The following is a 20,420-nucleotide window of genomic DNA, read 5'->3' as shown; positions in this document are numbered from 1 at the left end:
CATGTTTAAATATTCTAAATTACCGATTTCCAATTTGTACGTCCATGTCAATTTGTACGTCCATGTCTCCTTTTAATAGCGCTTTTTTATGCGTCACGAACGATCGCAGTTCTTTTTGTACGCCATTACGAGTGGATGCACATGGTGTTAGATGACGGCCATTTTTATGTCTGACTCTGGTATAGGCAGATATTTTTCCGTTACGTTATTTTTTCCTAATTTATTTCCGTTTCGTTGCGGTAATGTAGTGCGCTCCTAATAAAAGTAAAGACTCGAGAATGGCTTTTCTCGAGCTGAAGCTATTCGAGTAACTAAGAAGAGGTCTTTATAAATACTAACAATAAAGAAAAATATGTTACCTTTATTCGGTCCACGAAATAATTTTAAAGAAATTTGTACGCCATTTGTGAACGTTCGATACCTCACGTCGCAGAACTGGACACTGTTCAAATGCGAAGTAAAGACCGGCAGCGAGAGAGCGGCCGGTGAGAGCTGGCCGAGGCGAGGCCTACCTTTCTCGCAGAAGATGCCCTCGAAGTCGACGTTGCGGCACTCGCAGATGGGGCCGCTGTCGGTGGAGATGCAGATGCCGCCGTGCTGGCACGGGTCGTGGTCCTCGCACGCGTCCGTCAGGTTCCCGCGGATGCCCTGCGCGCACACAAACACTTCACAGCACAGTGCAAACACGCCAAATACAGCGGCAGATAAGAGAGACAGGCAGAGAGAGTTTCACCTAGTGCAGCGGCGTGCGCAGTACTCACGGCATCCACTACTCGTATCTGTAACGAAGTGCTGACGGAGGACAAAATAGCGTAAGCGAGCAGTATAAGCCACGACCGACACAGCCAGTGTTAGAAAACACATAGACAATACACAGAAATACACTTACCGACACATTTAGAGTGACAGAGGTTAAACTCTTCCCGGATATACTTGTTGTTATGATACGTTGGTTGGTTGGTTGGTGGTTGGTTGGGGAAAGAGACCAGACAGCGTGGTCATCGGTCTCATCGAATTAGGGGAGGATGCGGAAGGAAGTGGGCCGTGCCCTTTCAGAGGAACCATCCCGGCATTTGCCTGGAGCGATTTAGGGAAATCACGGAAAACCTAAATCAGGATGGCCGGACGCGGGATTGAACCGTCGTCCTCCCTAATGCGAGTCCAGTGTCTAACCACTGCGCCACCTCGCTCGGTATATGATACGTTAAAAGAATACATAGCGTTATATAGAATGGGCTGTATCCACCTCTTGTTGTTTAATGGAGACGTAAAAAGTTTGAATAGGTGTGAAACTGAGACACGTTCGAGGACAGTCAAACCTACACAGCGTGACTTTAGCTCTCCTACCAATCTTCATCATCATCATCATCATCATTTAAGACTGATTATGCCTTTCAGCGTTCAGTCTGGAGCATAGCTCCCTTATAAAATTCCTCCATGATCCCCTATTGAGTGCTAACATTGGTGCCTCTTCTGATGTTAAACCTATTACTTCAAAATCATTCTTAACCGAATCCAGGTACCTTCTCCTTGGTCTGCCCCGACTCCTCCTACCCTCTACTGCTGCACCCATGAGTCTCTTGGGTAACCTTGCTTCTCCCATGCGTGTAACATGACCCCACCATTTGAGCCTGTTCGCCCTGACTGCTACATCTATAGAGTTCATTCCCAGTTTTTCTTTGATTTTCTCATTGTGGACACCCACCTGCCATTGTTCCCATCTACTAGTACCTGCAATCATCCTAGCTACTTTCATATCCGTAACCTCAACCTTGTTGATAAGGTAACCTGAATCCACCCAGCTTTCGCTCCCATACAACAAAGTTGGTCGAAAGATTGACCGGTGCACAGATAACTTAGTCTTGGTACTGACTTCCTTCTTGCAGAAGAGAGTAGATCGTAGCTGAGCGCTCACTGCATTAGCTTTGCTATACCTCGCTTCCAGTTCTTTCACTATGTTGCCATCCTGTGAGAATATGCATCCTAGGTACTTGAAACCGTCCACCTGTTCGAACTTTGTTCCTCCTATTTGGCACTCAATCCGTTTATATTTCTTTCCCACTGACATTACTTTCGTTTTGGAGATGCTAATCTTCATACCATAGTCCTTACATTTCCGATCTAGCTCTGAAATATTACTTTCCAAATTTTCAATCGAATCTCCCATTACAACTAAGTCATCCGCATATGCAAGACTGCTTATTTTGTGTTCACATATCTTAATCTCACCCAGCCAGCCTATTGTTTTCAACATATGATCCATAAATAATATGAACAACAATGGAGACAGGTTGCAGCCTTGTCTTACCCCTGAAACTACTCTGAACCATGAACTCAATTTACCGTCAACTGTAACTGCTGCCTGACTATCCATGTAAAGACCTTTAATTGCTTGCAAAAGTTTGCCTCCTATTCCATAATCTCGTAGAACAGGCAATAACTTCCTCCTAGGAACCCGGTCATATGCCTTTTCTAGATCTATAAAGCATAGATACAATTTCCTGTTCCACTCATAACACTTCTCCATTATTTGCCGTAAGCTAAAGATCTGGTCCTGACAACCTCTAAGAGGCCTAAACCCACACTGATTTTCATCCAATTGGTCCTCAACTAAAACTCGCACTTTCCTTTCAACAATACCTGAGAAGATTTTACCTACAATGCTCATTAAAGAGATAACTCTGTAGTTGTTACAATCTTTTCTGTTTCCATGTTTAAAGATTGGTGTGATTACTGCTTTTGTCCAGTCCGATGGAACCTGTCCCGACTCCCAGGCCATTTCAATTATCCTGTGTAGCCATTTAAGACCTGATATTCCACTGTATTTGATGAGTTCCGACTTAATTTCATCCACCCCAGCTGCTTTATTGCACTGCAATCTATTGACCATTTTCTCCACTTCCTCAAATGTGATCCTATTTCCATCATCATTCCTTTCCCATTTTACCTCGAAATCTGAAACATTCCTGATCGTATTTTCACCTACATTGAGCAACTCTTCAAATATTCCCTCCATCTGCCCAAGGCATCCACAGGATTCACCAGCAGTTTTCCTGACCTGTCCAAAATACTTGTCATTTCCTTCTTACCTCCCTTTCGAAGACCGCTAATTACACTCCAGAATGGTTTTCCAGCAGCTTGACCCATAGTCTCCAACCTGTTTCCAAAGTCTTCCCAAGATTTCTTCTTGGACGCTGCAATTATCTGTTTGGCTTTGCTTCTCTCTTCAACATAACTTTCTCTGTCTACCTGAGTTCTAGTATGTAGCCATTTTTGATACGCCCTCTTTTTCCTTTTACAGGCTGCCTTGACTGTGTCATTCCACCAAGCTGTTTGCTTCATCCTACTTTTACACACTACTGTTCCAAGACATTCTTTAGCCACTTCTAGTACTGTGTCCCTGTACCTTGTCCATTCCTTTTCCAATGACTGTAATTGACTATATTCAACTAACTGGTACCTTTCTGAGATCGCTGTTATGTACTTGTGCCTGATTTCCTTATCCTGAAGTTTCTCCACTCTTATCCTCCTACATATGGACCTGACCTCCTGCACTTTCGGCCTCACAATCCCAATTTCACTGCAGATTAAATAATGATCACTGTCATCAAAGAATCCCCTGAATACACGTGTGTCCCTCACAGCCTTCCTGAATTCCTGATGTGTTATTATATAGTCAATGACAGATCTGGTTCCCCTGCCTTCCCAAGTATACCGGTGAATATTTTTATGTTTAAAAAAGGAGTTCGTGATTACTAAGCCCATACTGGCACAGAAATCCAAGAGTTGTTTCCCGTTCCTGTTGGCCTCCATATCCTCTCCAAATTTACCCATAACCTTTTCATACCCTTCTGTTCGATTTCCAAACCTGGCATTAAAATCACCCATGAGCAGAACACTGTCCTTGTCCTTTACTCTAACAACTACATCACTGAGTGCCTCATAAAAACTATCCATCTTATCTTGATCTGTCCCTTCACAATGCGAATATACTGACACAATCCTAATTTTCTTGCTAGACACTGTCAAATCTATACACATCAGTCGTTCGTTTACATACCTTACTGCAACTAAGCTGTGTTCCATTTCTTTCCTGATGTAAAGCTCTACACCCCATTGTGCTATTCCTGCTATTCCTACCAATCTTTGTCTTTTAAATTAAATCTGTTCACTAAATAATGCTCCCATTGTTACAGTCGTTAATGTATACCACCATGGACCTCGCCGTTGGCGGGGAAGGCATGTGTGCCTCAGCGATACAAATAGCCGTACCGCAGGTGCAACCACAACGAAGGGGTATCTGTTGAGAGGTTCCTGAAGATGGGGGAGCAGCCTTTTCAGTAGTTGCAGGGTCAACAGTCTGGATGATTGTCTGATCTGGCCTTGTAACATCAACCAAAATGGCGTTGCTGCGCTGGTACTGCGAACGGCTGAAAGCACAGGGAATCTATAGCCGTAATTTATCCCGAGGACATGCGGCTCTACTGTAGCGTTAAATGATGATGGCGTCCTTCTGAGTAAAACAGTCCCCGATTTGGATCTTCGGTGGGGACTATTCAGGACAACCTCGTTACCAGGAGAAGCAAAACTGGCGTTCCACGGATCGGAGCCTGGGATATCAGATCCCTTAATCGTGACGGAGCGAGCTGGCGCAGTGATTAGCACACTGGACTCGCATTCGGGAGGACGACGCCTCAATCCCACGTCCGGCCAAACTGATTTAGGTTTTCCGTGATTTCCCTAAATCGCTCCAGGCAAATACCAGGATGGTTCCTTTGAAAGGGCACGGGAAACTTCCGACCCCGTCCTTTACTAATCGGATGAGACCGATGACCTTGCTGTTTGGTCTCTTCCCCCAAACAACCCAACCGTTAATCGGGCAGGTTGCTTAGAAAATTTAAAAAGGGAAGTGGGTGGGTTAAAGTTAGATATAGTGGGAATTAGTGAAGTTCGGTGGTAGGAGGAACAGGACTTCCGGTCAGGTGAATATAGAGTTGTAAATACAAAATCAAATAGGGGTAATGCAGGAGTAGGTTTAATATTGAATAAAGAAGCAGGAGCGCGGATAAACTACTACCAACAGCATAGTGAACACATTGTTGTGGCCAAGATAGACACGAAGCCCACGCCTACTAGAGTAGTACAAGTATATATGCCAACTAGTTCCGCCAATGATGAAGAGATTGAAGAAATGTATGATGCGATAAGAAATTGTTCAGATAGTTAAGGGAGACTAAAATTTCATAATTATGGGGGACTGGAATTCGATAGTAAGAAAAGGAAGAGAGGGAAACATAGTAGATTAATATGGAATCGGGGTAAGGAATGAAGGAGGAAGCCGCCTAATAGAATTTTGCACAGAGCATAACTTAATCATAGCTAACACTTGCTTCAAGAATCATAAAAGAAGGTTGTATACATGGAAGAAGCTTGGAGATACTGAAAGGTTTCAGATAGATTATACAATGGTACGACAGAGATTTCGGAACCGGGTTTTACGGTGGAAGATATTTCCAGGGCAGATGTGGATTCTGACCACAACTTATTGCTTATCAACTGCACATTAAAATTGAAGAAATTGCAAAAAGGCAGGAATTTAAGGAGACGAGACCTGAATAAACTGAAAGAACCTGATGATGTAGAGTATTTGAGAGGGACCATCAGGGAACGAATGACAAGAATAGGGGAAACAGTAGAGGAAGAATGGGTGACTTTGAGAGATGAAATGGTGAATGCAGCAAAAAAGTATGTAAAGAGACGAGAGATAGTAGAAATTCTTGGGTAACACAAGAGATATTGACTTTAACCGATGAAACGAGGAAATATAAAAATGCAATAAACGAAGCAGGTGAAAGGGAATACAAACGCCTAAAAAATGAGATCTGCAGAAAGTGCAAAATGGCCAAGCAGGAATCGCTAAAGGATAAATGTAAGGATGTCGATGCATGTATCACTAGCCGTAAAATAGATGCTGCGTACAGGGTGTTAAAGAGATCTTCGGAGAAAAGAGAACCACCTGCATGAATATCAAAAGCTCAGATTGGAAACCAGTCAGAAGCGAAGAATAGAAAGCAGAAAGGTAGAAGGAGTATGTCGAGAGTCTATAAAATAGACATGAACTTCAGGGCAATATTACGGAAATAGAAGGCGATAAAGATGAGAAGGGAGATATGATACTCAGTCAAGAATTTGACAAAGCACTGAAAGACTTAAGATGAAACAACGCCCCGGCAGTACACAGCATTTTGTTGGAGCTACTGATAGCCTTAGGAGAGCCAGCCATGACAAAACTCTTCCATCTGGTCAGGAAGACGTATGGGACAGGCGCAATAAAAAAATGGTTCAAATGGCTCTGTTGTGTTTCCCGATGAAAGCTGGTGATGCCTGCGTGTTGGTTAGGAGAAGGCCTTTCGGGGGCGTGCAGCTAGTCTGGTTCAAATGGCTCTGAGCACTATGGGACTTAACATCTGAGGTCATCAGTCCCCTAGAACTTAGAACTACTTAAACCTAACTAACCTAAGGACATCACACACATCCATGCCCAAGGCAGCATATAAACCTACGACCGTAGCGGTCACGCGGTTCCAGAATGTAGCGTCTAGAACCGCTCGGCCACTCCAACCAGCTCAAGCGAAATACCCGCAGACTTCAAGAAGGATATAGTAATTCCAGTTGCAAAGAACGCAGGTGACGACAGGTGTGAAAATCACTGTTCTATCAGTTTAATAAGTCACGGTTGCAAAATACTAACACGAATTCTTTACAAACGAATGGGAAAACTGATAGATTCCGACCTCGGGGAAGGTCAGTTTTGATTCCGGAGAAATGTAGGAACACGTGGGGCAATACTGACCCCAAGATTTCTCATAGAAGATAAATTAAGGAAAGATAAACCTACGTTTATAGCATTTGTAGATGTAGGGGAACCTTTTGACAATGTTGACTAAAATACTCTCTTTCAAATTCTAAAGGTGGAAGGGGTAAAATACAGGGAGTGAAAGGCTATTTATAATTTGTGCAGAAACCAGATGGCAGTTATAAGGGTCGAGTGGCACAGAAGGAAAGCAGTGGTTGAGTAGGAAATGAGACAGGGTTGTAGCCTATCCCCGATGTTATTCAATCTGTATACTTAGCAAGCAAGAAAACAATAGAATAATTCCGGGTAGGAATTAAAATCCGTGGAAAAGAAATAAAAACTTTGAGGTTCGCCAATGACATTGTAATTCTGTCAGAGACAGCAAAGTGCTTAGAAGAGCAGTTGAACGGAATGAAAAGTGTTTTGGGAGGAGGACATAATGATGCTACAGAAGAATGCGGAAGATTAGATGGGTAGATCACATAACTAATAAGGATGTACTGAATAGAAATGTGCAGGAGAGAATTGTGTGGTACAGCCTGACTAGAAGATGGGATCGGTTGGTGGGACACATTCTGAGGCATCCAGGGATCACAAATTTGGTACTGGACGGAAGCGTGTAGGGTAAAATTCATAGAGGGGGACTAAGAGATGAATATGTAAGCAGTCTCAGAAGGACGTAAGTTGCAGTAGTTACTCTGAGATGAAGAGGCTTGCACGGATAGAGTAGCACGGAGAGCTGCATCAAACCAGTCTTTGGAATGAAGACCGCAACAAAACATCAATATGTATATATATCGAACAATCCCGCCAGATAGTAGAGTCGTGGTCAACATTCAAAATGACGCCTTCGTGAGACACGCGTCTCAAACTCGGTGCAGTGATTCTAATTGTTGGTCACGGAAAGGTAACCGTGGCGGATATCCACTACTGGGCAGCGATACAGTTGGCAGAAGTACTGTCGGACGATGTGTAAGGAGGGATAAGGCGTTAGGAAGTGCCGGAACTGGGCAGCCGGCTCGGTCACGCCTGCCACAGCCACCGATCCCGACACAGTGAATCAAACGGGTGCTGTTATTCGTGCAGTTTGGTGCATCACAGCTGTCTCTGCACCCATCGTTGGACATTCGAAGCACGTGGAGTGCTGGACATTCAAAGATGTGTTCAGGATGTGTTCCAAGAATGTCCACAACGGGCCACAAGATTCCAAGTGAAGCCATTTCATCTGAACAGTTGCAACTATCTAAGGCCAGTGGAGAGACGTTTCTGTTACGGCTGACGAAACCTCGGCGCATCTCTTTGAACCGCAAGCAAAAAGGCACTCACTCGGTGGCACCATCTGCAATCAACAAAAAAAAAGAAATTCGAGGTAACTTCCTTCGCTGTCAAACAGATGAAGACAGTCTTTCCGAAAAAGGGCAGCCCTTAATTCAGAGGCGTACGTCAAGACTCCACAGAAGCTAAGAAACTGTTTCCATCGTGTTCGTTCTGACGAGAATCCAAAAGAAATTTTGGTCCAACATGACAATATGTGGTCACACACAACTCCCAGAGTTCATCACCAAGTTGGGTTGGGCATCATTTCCTCATATCTCCTACAGACCACACCTGGCATCTGCGTGCTTCCACCTGTTTGGTCCACACAAAGGTTAGTATGTGGGAAATGGTTTCAAAGTGATGAGATCGTCTTCAAGCACTGAAAACATGCCAGCAGGCGCAGAACAAGAACTTTAACAAACAGGAAATACATGTTGTTACACAACGCTGGCATAAGGCTGTACAATGTGATGGGTACTGGGTAGCTGGAGGGGAAAGTACGCGTGGAAGAAGAGAGCGCATCAAGCTTTCAGGTCCCTTAAGCAGAAGCTCACCACTGCCCCACCAGGCACGTCATGCCTCATCACGTCCTCAGTTATTTTCTGGAGCCTTGTGCCAGTCGAAAGCTTACAGTTGGAGAGAGTGTCTTAAGACACTTTTGTACGTTTCTGATGTAAAATTTATGTAATTTTGGCTGAGTGTTAGGTGAAACTAAATCTATTTTTAAATTAGGTAAACTCGGTGCCGGAACTGGCTGCTATAAATTTCCAATATCCTTTTTGGTCTCCACGACTTTACTAGTGTGTATTTTCTGCAGGTTGCAGAAAAAGAAAACAGCGGAATAGTGTCAAGCACGTAAGACTAATGTTGCACAAGGTCGCATTGTCTACTTTCACCGCATCAAAAAACTACCTGCGGATATGTGACATATGACCTGTACTTTCACTTTCTAGTCCCTTCTAGCGTATTCAAGCATTTTTGTGTTTGTGTGTTCATTTAACTTAGATACCTCAATACCTCATTATTCACCTTGGAAAACTTTAATTAATTTTTCTTTTCTACGGTTTATCTTTCTTTGAGTAGCGACTTTTTCAAACATACGTGAAATACAACTTCAACTTCCATAGTCGCTTTTTTTCCTTTTTTTATTGCAGAAACCAGCAGAGAACATCAACCAGACAGCCTTTAACAGAAAAAATATTGTAGTACACCGAACAACCCTGGTGGCTTGTTATTTTCTGTTCTTACTCTCTTCACCAAAGAATCCGAAGTAAAAATCCCAGAAATCGAATCAAGAATAGCTGCCGACATGAGTAACTTAGGGGTAGATGTCCTCCGAGTAGTGAAGCTAAATCACCTAATTACAGCAGCTCTTCCTGTCCGGACTGTACACCAATTAGGTGCCTTTCAGAGTATGCTGATGCATTAGCTCCATACTTAACAATCATATACAGCCACTCGCTCGACGATAGATCCGTACCCAAAGATGGAAAGTTGCACAGATCGCACCATTATGCAAGAAAGGAAAGAGGAGTAATCGACTAAAGTACAATGCCATATCATTAATTTCGAGACGATGCAGGATTCTGGAACATATATTGTGTTTTAACATTATGAATTACCTCGAAGAAAACGGTCTATTGACAAACAGTCAACACGGATTTATAAACATCTTTTCGTGTCAAATACAACTAGTTCAAAAAAATGGTTCAAATGGCTCTGAGCACTATGGGACTCAACTGCTGAGGTCATTAGTCCCCTAGAACTTAGAACTAGTTAAACCTAACTAACCTAAGGACATCACAAACATCCATGCCCGAGGCAGGATTCGAACCTGCGACCGTAGCGGTCTTGCGGTTCCAGACTGCAGCGCCTTTAACCGCACGGCCACTTCGGCCGGCTACAACTAGTTCTTTATCCACGAGGAGTCTTGAGTGCTATAGACAAGGGATTTCAAATTGATTCCGGATTTCTAGATTTCCAGAAGGCTTTTGATACCGTATCTAACAAGCGGCTTGTAATCAAATTGCGTGCTCAGTTATGCGACTGGATTCTTGATTTCCTGTCAGAGAGGGTACAGTTCGTAGTAACTGACAGAAAATCATCTAGTAAAGCAAAAGTGATTTCTAGCGTTCCCCAAGGTGGTGTCGTATATAGTTCCAGTACTTATCCTTACCCATGTAGCGCCAGCTGCTTTGCTCGCGTACACTGAATGGCCTGCAGAGATTTTTCTTTTTATTTAATCACATTTTTACGTTGTTCACAACATACTCTAAGCTTTTCACTCTAATTAAGGCCCCATAAGCATGGTCTTTTCCGAATGTACTCCTGACCAAAGAGAGATCCTGATAACTGCAGTCCAAAGTTTTTGCGTTTGTGTGGGGATCTGTGCAGCGACTTTCTTCCCCTAACAAATATTTCTTCGTACCTAATCGAGGTGTGAAATACTAATTTTGATAAATTTAGCCTTAAAAATTTTTTCATGTAAAGAAATATTTTCTTAAAAATTTTCATGCTGTATTACACTTCCTTAGGTGTTGTAGGTGCTGAATTTCCAGAAACACTGAAACACGTTTTTTTTTGGTTTTTTGTTTGTTTTTCTAAGAGAGAAGTCATATAGCAATTGTTATAGATGTAGCCTTAAAAATCCTGTAGCAGTTCTTCAGAAGTTATTTATTTTCAAAAACTTTTTCCCCACTATTTTACCCCGTGAATGGCTGAATTTCCAAAACTGCAAAAACACGTATTTTTTTTATTTTACAACAGAGAAACCAAATGCCAGTTTTCGTCGGTCTGGTTTCAAAATTCCCTTAATAGCGACACACTTTCAAAAAGCCTTTCCTCTATTTCATTCTCTTAGGAGTCTAATTTCGGAAGTCCCTTCTTAAGTGACGGCTACAATATAAGATCTACACCTTCGCCAAACTTCAAGTTTGTCTCCTTAGCGGTTTGGGCTAGGCGATGATGAGACAACGAATCAGTCTGACCCTATTTCACTCCCTTAGGAGCTGAACTTACAAAAGCAGTGAAACACGTATTTTTTCATCTCTAACCTAGAAGCCAAACATCAGTTTTCAAAGATTTAACTTTGAAGATGATTTCCCAATTAAATATTTTCATGAACTATTCCACCTCCTACTTCACCCCTTGGGGGTTGAATTTCCGAAAACAGTGACATGCCTACGTTTTACTTCTAACGGAGAATTCAAAATTTTCATAGCTTTTGCTTCAAAAAAGGTTGTACAATAAAATATTTCCACACAAAGTTTTTTGTTCAGAATCACTAATACTGTCACCCCTCAAAGCGTGTACCTTTCCTCCTGACTCACTATGTATATAGAGGATGTTTCACTAAATGTGTTGGCCTCTGTAAGTTACGAAGTAATAGGCGACGGAAATATTTATTGCGGTAGGTCACCATAAGAAACGTTACACTGTCTGCGGACCTATGAACATATATTATTGTGTTACTATCCAAAGACAAAAAGATACAATTTTTTAAATGTAACAATAGTTGTTTCTATCATTCACTGGAATCAGTAACACCAACTATATATACATCAATTTAAATTACATTCCTCTCACTTTTAGTTTGGGAGCGACAACCGTTCAAAGTTTCGGGGACAGATAGCACATACGCTGCGCATAACGCAATGCGCCTTCTAAATGTGGTGCGGCCGAGCTGTAACGTCGCCGGCGTCACGGAGCGAGAAGCTCCCTCGATGCGCTGTTACACTGCCGACTGTCGCCGCACACTGCCGTAGTCCCGACAGTTCGAGCCACACAAACAAACGGGGCTCAATATACCACAGTTAGTTACATCGGATGAAGATGGCATACACTAACAACGAGTACGTTGACATGTTGCTGATGGCGAGTGCCGACACGATACCACTGCAGCAGCCATGGCGTACGCCGTGAGATATCCTAGGTGAAGAGCTCCGGCAGCCATTACGTTCTTACGTGCCGAACAACGACCTCGGGAAACAGGCAGCTTTGTTATGCGGCGCAGTAACAGACGAAGAACAGCAAGAAGTGAGGAGACGGAGGTGTTTGTTTTAGCTGCAGTACACCACGATCCTCGTGTCAGCTTACGAGCCGTTGCTGCAGTAGCTGGTGTCAGTCTCACATCTGTGTGGCGTATAGTACACGGCCACAGGTTTAACACGTGCCGCCTGTCACTGACCCAGGAGCTGCATGGAAACGATTTCTGTGCGAGAGTTACATTCTGTGAATGGGCCACGCGTAGTTTCAGGCTGGAGTCAAATGGCTCTGAGCACTATGGGACTTAACATCTGAAGTCATCAGTCCCCTAGAACTTAGAAGTATTTAAACCTAAAAAATTTGTAACCTAAGGACATCACACACATCCATGCCCAAGGCAGGATTCGAACCTGCGAGCGTAGCAGACGCGCGGTTCCAGACTGAAGGGCTTAGAACCGCTCGGCCACCGCTGCCGGCTCACGCTGGAGTCTTTACAAGGTGTTACGTTCTCTTATGAGTTTACGTTCACAAATTATGCTGCAGTGAATCGCCATAATGTGCACTGCTGGCCTGAAGACAATCCTCGGTGGGTACGACCTGTCGACCGTCAACGTAGGTGGTCTATTAATGTATGGTGTGGAATCCTTGGGGATGAAATCATCGTTCTACACTAATTTCGAGGTACACCGACAGGTGGGTTATATCGCGCGTTTATAGTCGACAGTTTGGGTGGTCTCCTTGAACATGTCTGTCTACACGAGGGTCCATAGCCAGCCGCTGCGACAGAGCGGTTCTAGGCGCTTCAGTCCAGAACTGAGCTGGTTCCACGGTCGCAGGTTCGAATCCTGACTCGGGTATGGATGTATGTGATGTCCTTATGTTGGTTAGGTTTAAGTAGTTCTATATCTGGGGGAGTGATGTCCTCAGATGTTAAGTCCCATAGTGCACAGAGCTATTTTTTTTTCTTCGAGAGTCCATATGTGGATGCAACAGGATGGTCACGCAGCCCATTCTGCGCGTGCTGTTTCGGAGGAAGTAAACAACAGGTTTGCAGGAAGGTGGTTGGGGCCCTATGGTCCTCATTCATGGCCCGCAAGGTTGCCCGATTTTACTCCATTAGATTTCATGTTCTGAGGCATCAAGGGATCACAAATTTAGCAATGGAGGGCAGCGTGGAGGGTAAAAATCGTAGAGGGAGACCAAGACATGAATACATTAAGCAGATTCAGAAGGATGTAGGTTGAAGTAGGTACTGGGAGATGAAGAAACTTGCACAGGATAGGGTAGCATGGAGAGCTGCATCAAACCAGTCTCAGGACCGAAGACCACAACAACAACAACAGATTTCTTTTTGTGGGGCTATCTAAAGGATCGTGTTTATGGCTCTGAGCACTATGGGACTTAATAGCTGAGGTCACCAGTCCCCTAGAACTTAGAACTACTTAAACCTAACTAACCTAAGGACATCACACACATCCATGCCCGAAGCAGGATCCGAATCTGTGACCGTAGCGGTCGCGCGGTTCCACACTGAAGCGCCCAGAACCGCTCGGCCACTCCAGCCGGCGATCGTGTTTATGTCACTGAGCCCAAATCCCCATATGATCTAAAACGGCACATCGAGGACGCATGTTGTTCCGTGACACCGGTGATGTTACATCTCGTCCGCAGATCCGTTAGAGGGCGTATTGCATTGTGCATTCAGGAACACACATTTGAACATCTCATATAAATCAACTTCCCACCGTCAGAACATCCATCACACAGCCATGTGTTATGTACAGCGTGTGGTATCCGCCCCTGAAACTTTGAAGAGTTGTAGCTTCCAAACTAAAAGTGATAGAAATGTAATTTAAATTGATGTATATGCACCTGGTGTAACTGATTCCAGTGCACGATAGAAACAACTATTGTTCCATTTAAAAAACTGTATCGTTTTGCTGTAACTCTTTGGGTAATAACATAATAAACTATCTACATAACTCGGCAGACAGTGTAACGTTTCTTACGGTGATCTGCCACAATAAATATTTCCGTCGCCTTTTACTTCGTAACTTACAGAGGCAAACACATTTGACGAAACACCCTGTATATATATTATGGAAAGGATAATTGCTACTCACCATATAGCGGAGGTGCTGAGTCGCGGATAGGACAACAAAAAAGACTGTCACAAAATAAGTTTTCGCCCAACAAGGCCTTTGTCAAACATAGACGATAGACGCGCGCGCGCAGACTCACACACAACCACGCAAAGTGAGAACATGTGTATGTGCATGTCGTCTGTTTTTGACGAAGGTCAATCTGCGACTCAGCATTTCCGCTATATGCTGAGTAGCAACTATTCTTTTCATAATATTGTTATTACACATTCTATATGTGTCTAAGCATTTATTATTAGATGAACGTATAAAAATAGAAAGCAAATCGGTAAGGCACATTTTCAGATTTTTGGTAAAAATGTTTTCGCTTTATATATTACATATATATACTTTTATAGGTATTAAAAAATACATATATTAAAGAATTACGTACCTACAAACAAGCCTGAGGTAGAATTCGATCTTGTGTCAGAATTTCAAAGCAACCGATCGGAAACTTTCGGAGATTAACAATTCCGAACAAACCAATATTTAGATTTTTACATTGTTTCCCCTTATGTTACAAATATACGAGACGGTGTTGCATTAGGTGTATAAGAACAATTGAGTATTCGGATTGAGTGAAGTGTCAAAATTTCAAAGAAATCAGTAAAGAACTTTCGGAGATTTGAGATTTTGAAGAAAGGAACATCTACGTTTTTGTACTTATATAGGAAATGTATATGTTCCTAATCGCAAATTCCTGCAAGTTTTATACCGATTGCTTTGAAATTTTGAGCCAACGCCGCACTGATATATGAGCGTGTTTTTATTTACCCAATTTTCCAATATATGTAATACTTAATTTTTTGTAAAATTATGTCACGAAATTTTAACCCTGGATAGCTGAACCAGTAGGAACCAAAATTACTAATGTTGTGTAGGTCGACAATGCACCATTTTTAAACTTAGCGCTACGGACTACGATTGGCCGTGGGACTGCCCCGTTGCCATTCGTTGCTTGCCTGACACGTAGAAGCGGCCCTCGCGATCTCCGGCGGTCCTGCGTTGTCCAGAGCATCCGGCAACAGGGCAGTCCCGCGGCCAATATGGGCGCGTCGCGCCAACTTTCCGTAGTTTAAAAATTGTGCCTCTTCGACCTACACAACATTGGTAATTTTGGTTTCTACTGGCATTAAAAAATCAAATACCTAAAAGTACGCCCGTATTAACATTCAATGTTACGTGAAAAATTTCCTAGCAATTGATGAAAATCTTTTGGAGATACACGATTTTGAACAAACCAGCATTCAAGTTTTTATTTATCTAAGTTTGTTACTACTAGCACATAATTTTGCATAGTGAGCAGATACAGATAAAGGTTGCACTTTTTATGCTGTCGCTGCCGTATATTTCTAAATACATAATTGAACTTTGTCAAAGATGTCTTTTCTATGTTAGTAGCTGAACCACTTCTGTTCATTTTCTCTCTGGTTTTCAGGAAGCAAATCTCCCGAGCCCGGCTCATATTCTGTAATTATTGTAACAGTAATAAACTTGTGAAAAAGTAGGTAAAAGGAAGATGATTACACTCTAGAAGAAAATGAGGTTTGCAAAGTTGGTAGCTGCCAGTACCAAACTACAACACTTTTCCCACGTTTTCTTTTACAAAACAGAATAAACGTTTGCGGCAGTGCCATTGTCTCCCCGTTCTACAGACACACCGGCGCGCCCTCCACACTGCCACGGAGAGCTCCTCGCTGCAGACGGGCCGGACAAAGATACGCAGGCACCGCGAGAAATGCGCGCCTCGACCTACGTGCAGGTGCCGGCCGGGGCCGCCGCCCGCTCCCCAGTGCCTGACCACGAGCGGCACGCCTGCAGCGCCCCCGACACGTTGCAAGCGACACTCGTGATCAGAGCAGTGTTCCGTGCAATTGTGACCGCGCGGATTCGAACGCGGGAGAGCTGTCGCTTCGCGTGCAGTGAGTGCTTCCGCAACTGAGACCCTGTGTTTTGACAGGTGTCGTGGCGAAAGATTATAGCGCACACAGTGAAAACGGAAAAACATCGACCGCTAACGCACGAGGGGGACAAATCTCTGCGTCGAGTGATCGTAACAGGCGGGTACTGAAGAGGACCGTGACGAAAAGTAAGAGGACGGCAGCAGCTAGAGTCACTGTTTCGCTCACGGAACTTGTCAGCTACATAACGACACGAGCCGGCCGGAGTGGCCGAGCGGCTCTAGGTGCTACAGTCTGGAACCGCGCGACAGCTACGGTCGCAGGTTCGAATCCTGCCTCGGGCATGGATGTGTATGATGTCGTTAGGTTGGTTAGGATTAAGTAGTTCTAAGTTCTAGGGGACTGATGACCTCAGAAGTTAAGTTCCGTAGTGCTCAGAGCCATTTGAACCATTTGATAACGACACGAATAGAGCTCCGTCAGCAGGGAGTCGCGTGGCGAGCTAGAATAAAAAAAACCACTCGTCAGTGATGCAGATACCTGTAACAGGGAAACGTGGTGCGGATGCCATAGAAGTGGGACTACGGAGCGGTGAAAGAAAGGCATTTGGTCCGACGAACTTTGTTTCACACGGTCTCCAAGTCGTCGCCGAGTTTCGTGTAACACAAGCCGTCCCGAGCCTACGATGCAGACTGCTTGCTGCACGGAGTGAGGCGTGAGGGGGGAAGTTCAGTCACGATTTGGGCAGCCGTATAACGCGAGGCCCCTGCACTCCACGGTTACTTTGCGAGGTCGCACTATTGCGGAGGATTGTGTGACCGTTTTGCCTGACCACGCCCATCCCATAGAACAATATTTGTTTTCCAATGACGACGCTGTGTTCAGTGATACAGCGCACGTCGTCTAGGACCGGTTCTGTGGGCACGAGTGCGGACCGTCGCATCTGCCCTGGCCATCACACTCATCAAATCTGAGCCTTTGCGGTCGCTAGCCACCTCCATCATCCTTACTTGCACTTGACACTATTTTGCAGGAATAACGGAAAAACTGGTAGAAGCCGACCTCGGGGAAGATCAGTTTGGATTCCGTAGAAATGTTGGAACACGTGAGACAATACTGACCCTACGACTTATCTTAGAAAAAAGATTAAGGAAAGGCAAACCTACGTTTCTAGCATTTGTAGACTTAGAGAAATCTTTTGACAATGTTGACTAGAATGCTCTCTTTCAAATTCTGAAGGTGGCAGGGGTAAAATACAGGGAGCGAAAGGCTATTTACAATTTGTACAGAAACCAGATGGCAGTTATAAGAGTTGAGGGGCATGAAAGGGAAGCTGCGGTTGGGAAGGGAGTGAGACAGGGTTGTAGCCTCTCCCCGATGTTATTCAATCTGTATATTGAGCAAGCAGTAAAGGAAACAAAAGAAAAATTCGCAGTAGCTATTAAAATCCATGGATAAGAAATAAAACCGTTGAGGTTCGCCGATGACATTGTAATTATGTCAGAGACAGCAAAGGACTTGGAAGACCAGTTGAATGGAATGGATAGTGTCTTGAAAGGAGGGTATAAGATGAACATCAACAAAAGCAAAACGAGGATAATGGAATGTAGTCGAATTAAGTCGGGTGATGCTGAGGGAATTACATTAGGAAATGAGACACTTAAAGTAGTGAAAGAGCTTTGCTATTTGGGGAGCAAAATAACTAATAATGGTCGAAGTAGAGGGGATATAAAAGATAGACTGGCAATGGCAAGGAAAGCGTTTCTGAAGAAGAGAAATTTGTTAACATCGAGTATAGATTTAAGTGTCAGGAAGTCGTTCCTGAAAATATTTGTATGGAGTGTAGCCATGTATGGAAGTGAAACATGGACGATAAATAGTCTGGACAAGAAGAGAATAGAAGCTTTCGAAATGTGGTGCTACAGAAGAATGCTGAAGATTAGATGGGTAGATCATATAACTAATGAGGAGGTATTGGTTCAAATGGTCAAATGACTCTGAGCACTATGGGACTCAACTGCTGTGGTCATTAGTCCCCTAGAACTTAGAACTACTTAAACCTAACTAACCTAAGGTCATCATACACAGCCATGCCCGAGTCAGGATTCGAACCTGCGACCGTAGCAGCAGGCGGCTCCGGACTGGAGCGCCTAGAACCGCACGGTCACCGCGGCCGGCTGAGGAGGTATTGAATAGGATTGGGGAGAAGAGAAGTTTGTGGCACAATTTCACTAGAAGAAGGGGTCGGTTGGTAGGACATGTTCTGAGGCATCAAGGGATCACAAATTTAGGATTGGAGGGCAGCGTGGATGGCAAAAATCGTAGAGGGAGACCAAGACATGAATACACTAAGCAGATTCAGAAGGATGTAGGTTGCGGTAAGTACTGGGAGATGAAGCAGCTTGCACAGGAAAGAGTAGCATGGAGAGCTGCATCAAACCAGTCTCTGGACTGAAGACCACAACAACATGGTATAAGACTGCCTCGAAGACGATACAGGACGAATACTTATCCGTTCCGAGACGACTGGAAGCTATTTTGAATCCCAACGGGTTTCCTGACTGTATTAGGCATCCTTTTCTGTTGCGGTTTTTCTTTTTCAATACTTTTGCCCACCTGCCCCGTAAGTCTAACGGTGTCTCACTTGGAGAAACGTGTCGATGACGGCATGACAAAGCTACCCACAGGTTAGCAACATGTGTCTCAAACATGTAAGTAAAATACAGCAAGTTTCCTTGTAGCTTTGTTTCAATGCCATCGTGTACAACACAACGTATCGGCAAGACGAGATGCACCTCGCCATAACGAAAGAATACCTTATGTTAAGAGCTCTGACGACAGACATGCACAGTCTTCTTAGGCTGGTGAAAGAGTTAACTACGTATTTACTGTATTTATTTAATCCGATTGGCGAGCAGGACGATCAGGTGCGCGGAAAACTTGGCAGGTGGTGCTTTGCCGCTGGAGTTGAGAGTGGAGAGGAGCACTCGGCCGCTGCTCGGAGGTCGCGCTTCAGTTCTGCGTCGAGCGAAGGGTCCGGCACGCCGCTGCACGCCACGCAGCCACAGCCGCGGCGAACGCTCTGGCAAATTTTATTCGTGTAGTGCTCACGTTGCTATATTGTAAATTTTAGCTGTAGGGAGATAGGTGTATAATGACGACAAAAAAGTGCCAACACTAAAACGGAGTTGTGCGACATAACGTGTGTTGTACCTCAAAGGTGGTGTCCATTCAGATTTCGCGCCAATCCCATACGAGTATCGCTCGTGTCGCCACTATAGGTATGCAAATCACGTTTCCTTTAAAGACACGTTATAACGGTTGTGAGCCATCGTTACCTTGGACGCGATGAGTTCACGTTAGTCAAGGGTGTCTTTAAGACGACAAAGACGCCACTATCAACACCTCACTGAGTTTGAACTAGATCGTATAATAGGGCTACGAGAAGCTCGATATTTCCTCCGCGATCTTGTAAAAATACTTGGCACAAACATAGCCACTGTACGATTGCTGGTAGCGGTGTTCACGAGAATGAACAGTCGCAAGGAGACTGTGTTCCAGATGGACACGTGACGCTGCCGAGAAGGAAGACCATCGTGTTTAGCGTAGGGCTCTGGAGAATCGTCCTGCACCTGTAGTAGAAATCTGAGCAGTACGTTGCACCACAGTGACACAACGAACTGTTACAAATCGATTACTTCCAGGATAACTCCGAACCAGACGCCCTATAGCGCGCATTGCTCTGACCCCAAATCACCGCCACTGGCGACTTGAGTGGTGTCTCGCTCACTGCAGGTCAGGGTAGGGCTCTGTTGTGTTTCCTGATGAAGGCTGGTGATGCCTGCGTGTTGCTTAGGAGAGGGCAGGAGCACTCCTCGGTTATTCCACGCACTTTGACCGAAAACTTTTACGTCTAATGATTCGACCAGTAGTGTTGCCATTCATTAACAGTATCCCAGGGAGTGTTTTCCAACAGGATTACACTCGCCTGTATACCGTTGTTGTAACGCAACATGCTCTACATGTTGCCTTTGCTTGATCTATCTTCAGATCTGTCTCCAATTGAGCACATATGGGACTTCATCGGACGACAACATCCATCCACAAACAGAGTTAACCGTTCCTGTGTTGAATGGTCAAGTGCAACGGGCATGGCAGTCCGTAACCTGTACAGCACAGTGCATGCAGATTTTATTCTTGCATTCAATACTCTGGCAG

At 44.2% G+C, this 20,420-nt stretch overlaps 1 protein-coding gene across 5 annotated transcripts in view; it reads right to left on the bottom strand.

Annotated features, from left to right (window-relative positions):
- LOC126481546 (neurexin-1) overlaps nt 1-20,420 on the bottom strand; it is a 2,075,559-nt gene that overhangs the window by 1,478,871 nt on the left and 576,268 nt on the right. For all 5 annotated transcript variants that reach the window (XM_050105375.1, XM_050105377.1, XM_050105378.1 and 2 more), the window contains one exon: nt 513-648. In XM_050105375.1, coding sequence (XP_049961332.1) covers nt 513-648 — 136 coding nt within the window. The remainder of the gene's footprint in view (nt 1-512; nt 649-20,420) is intronic.

The sequence above is a fragment of the Schistocerca serialis genome, chromosome 5, assembly GCF_023864345.2.
Source record: "Schistocerca serialis cubense isolate TAMUIC-IGC-003099 chromosome 5, iqSchSeri2.2, whole genome shotgun sequence".
NCBI lineage: Eukaryota > Metazoa > Arthropoda > Insecta > Orthoptera > Acrididae > Schistocerca > Schistocerca serialis.
The sequence above is the reverse complement of the archived record's forward strand: the minus strand, read 5'-3'. Positions and strand labels throughout refer to the sequence as shown.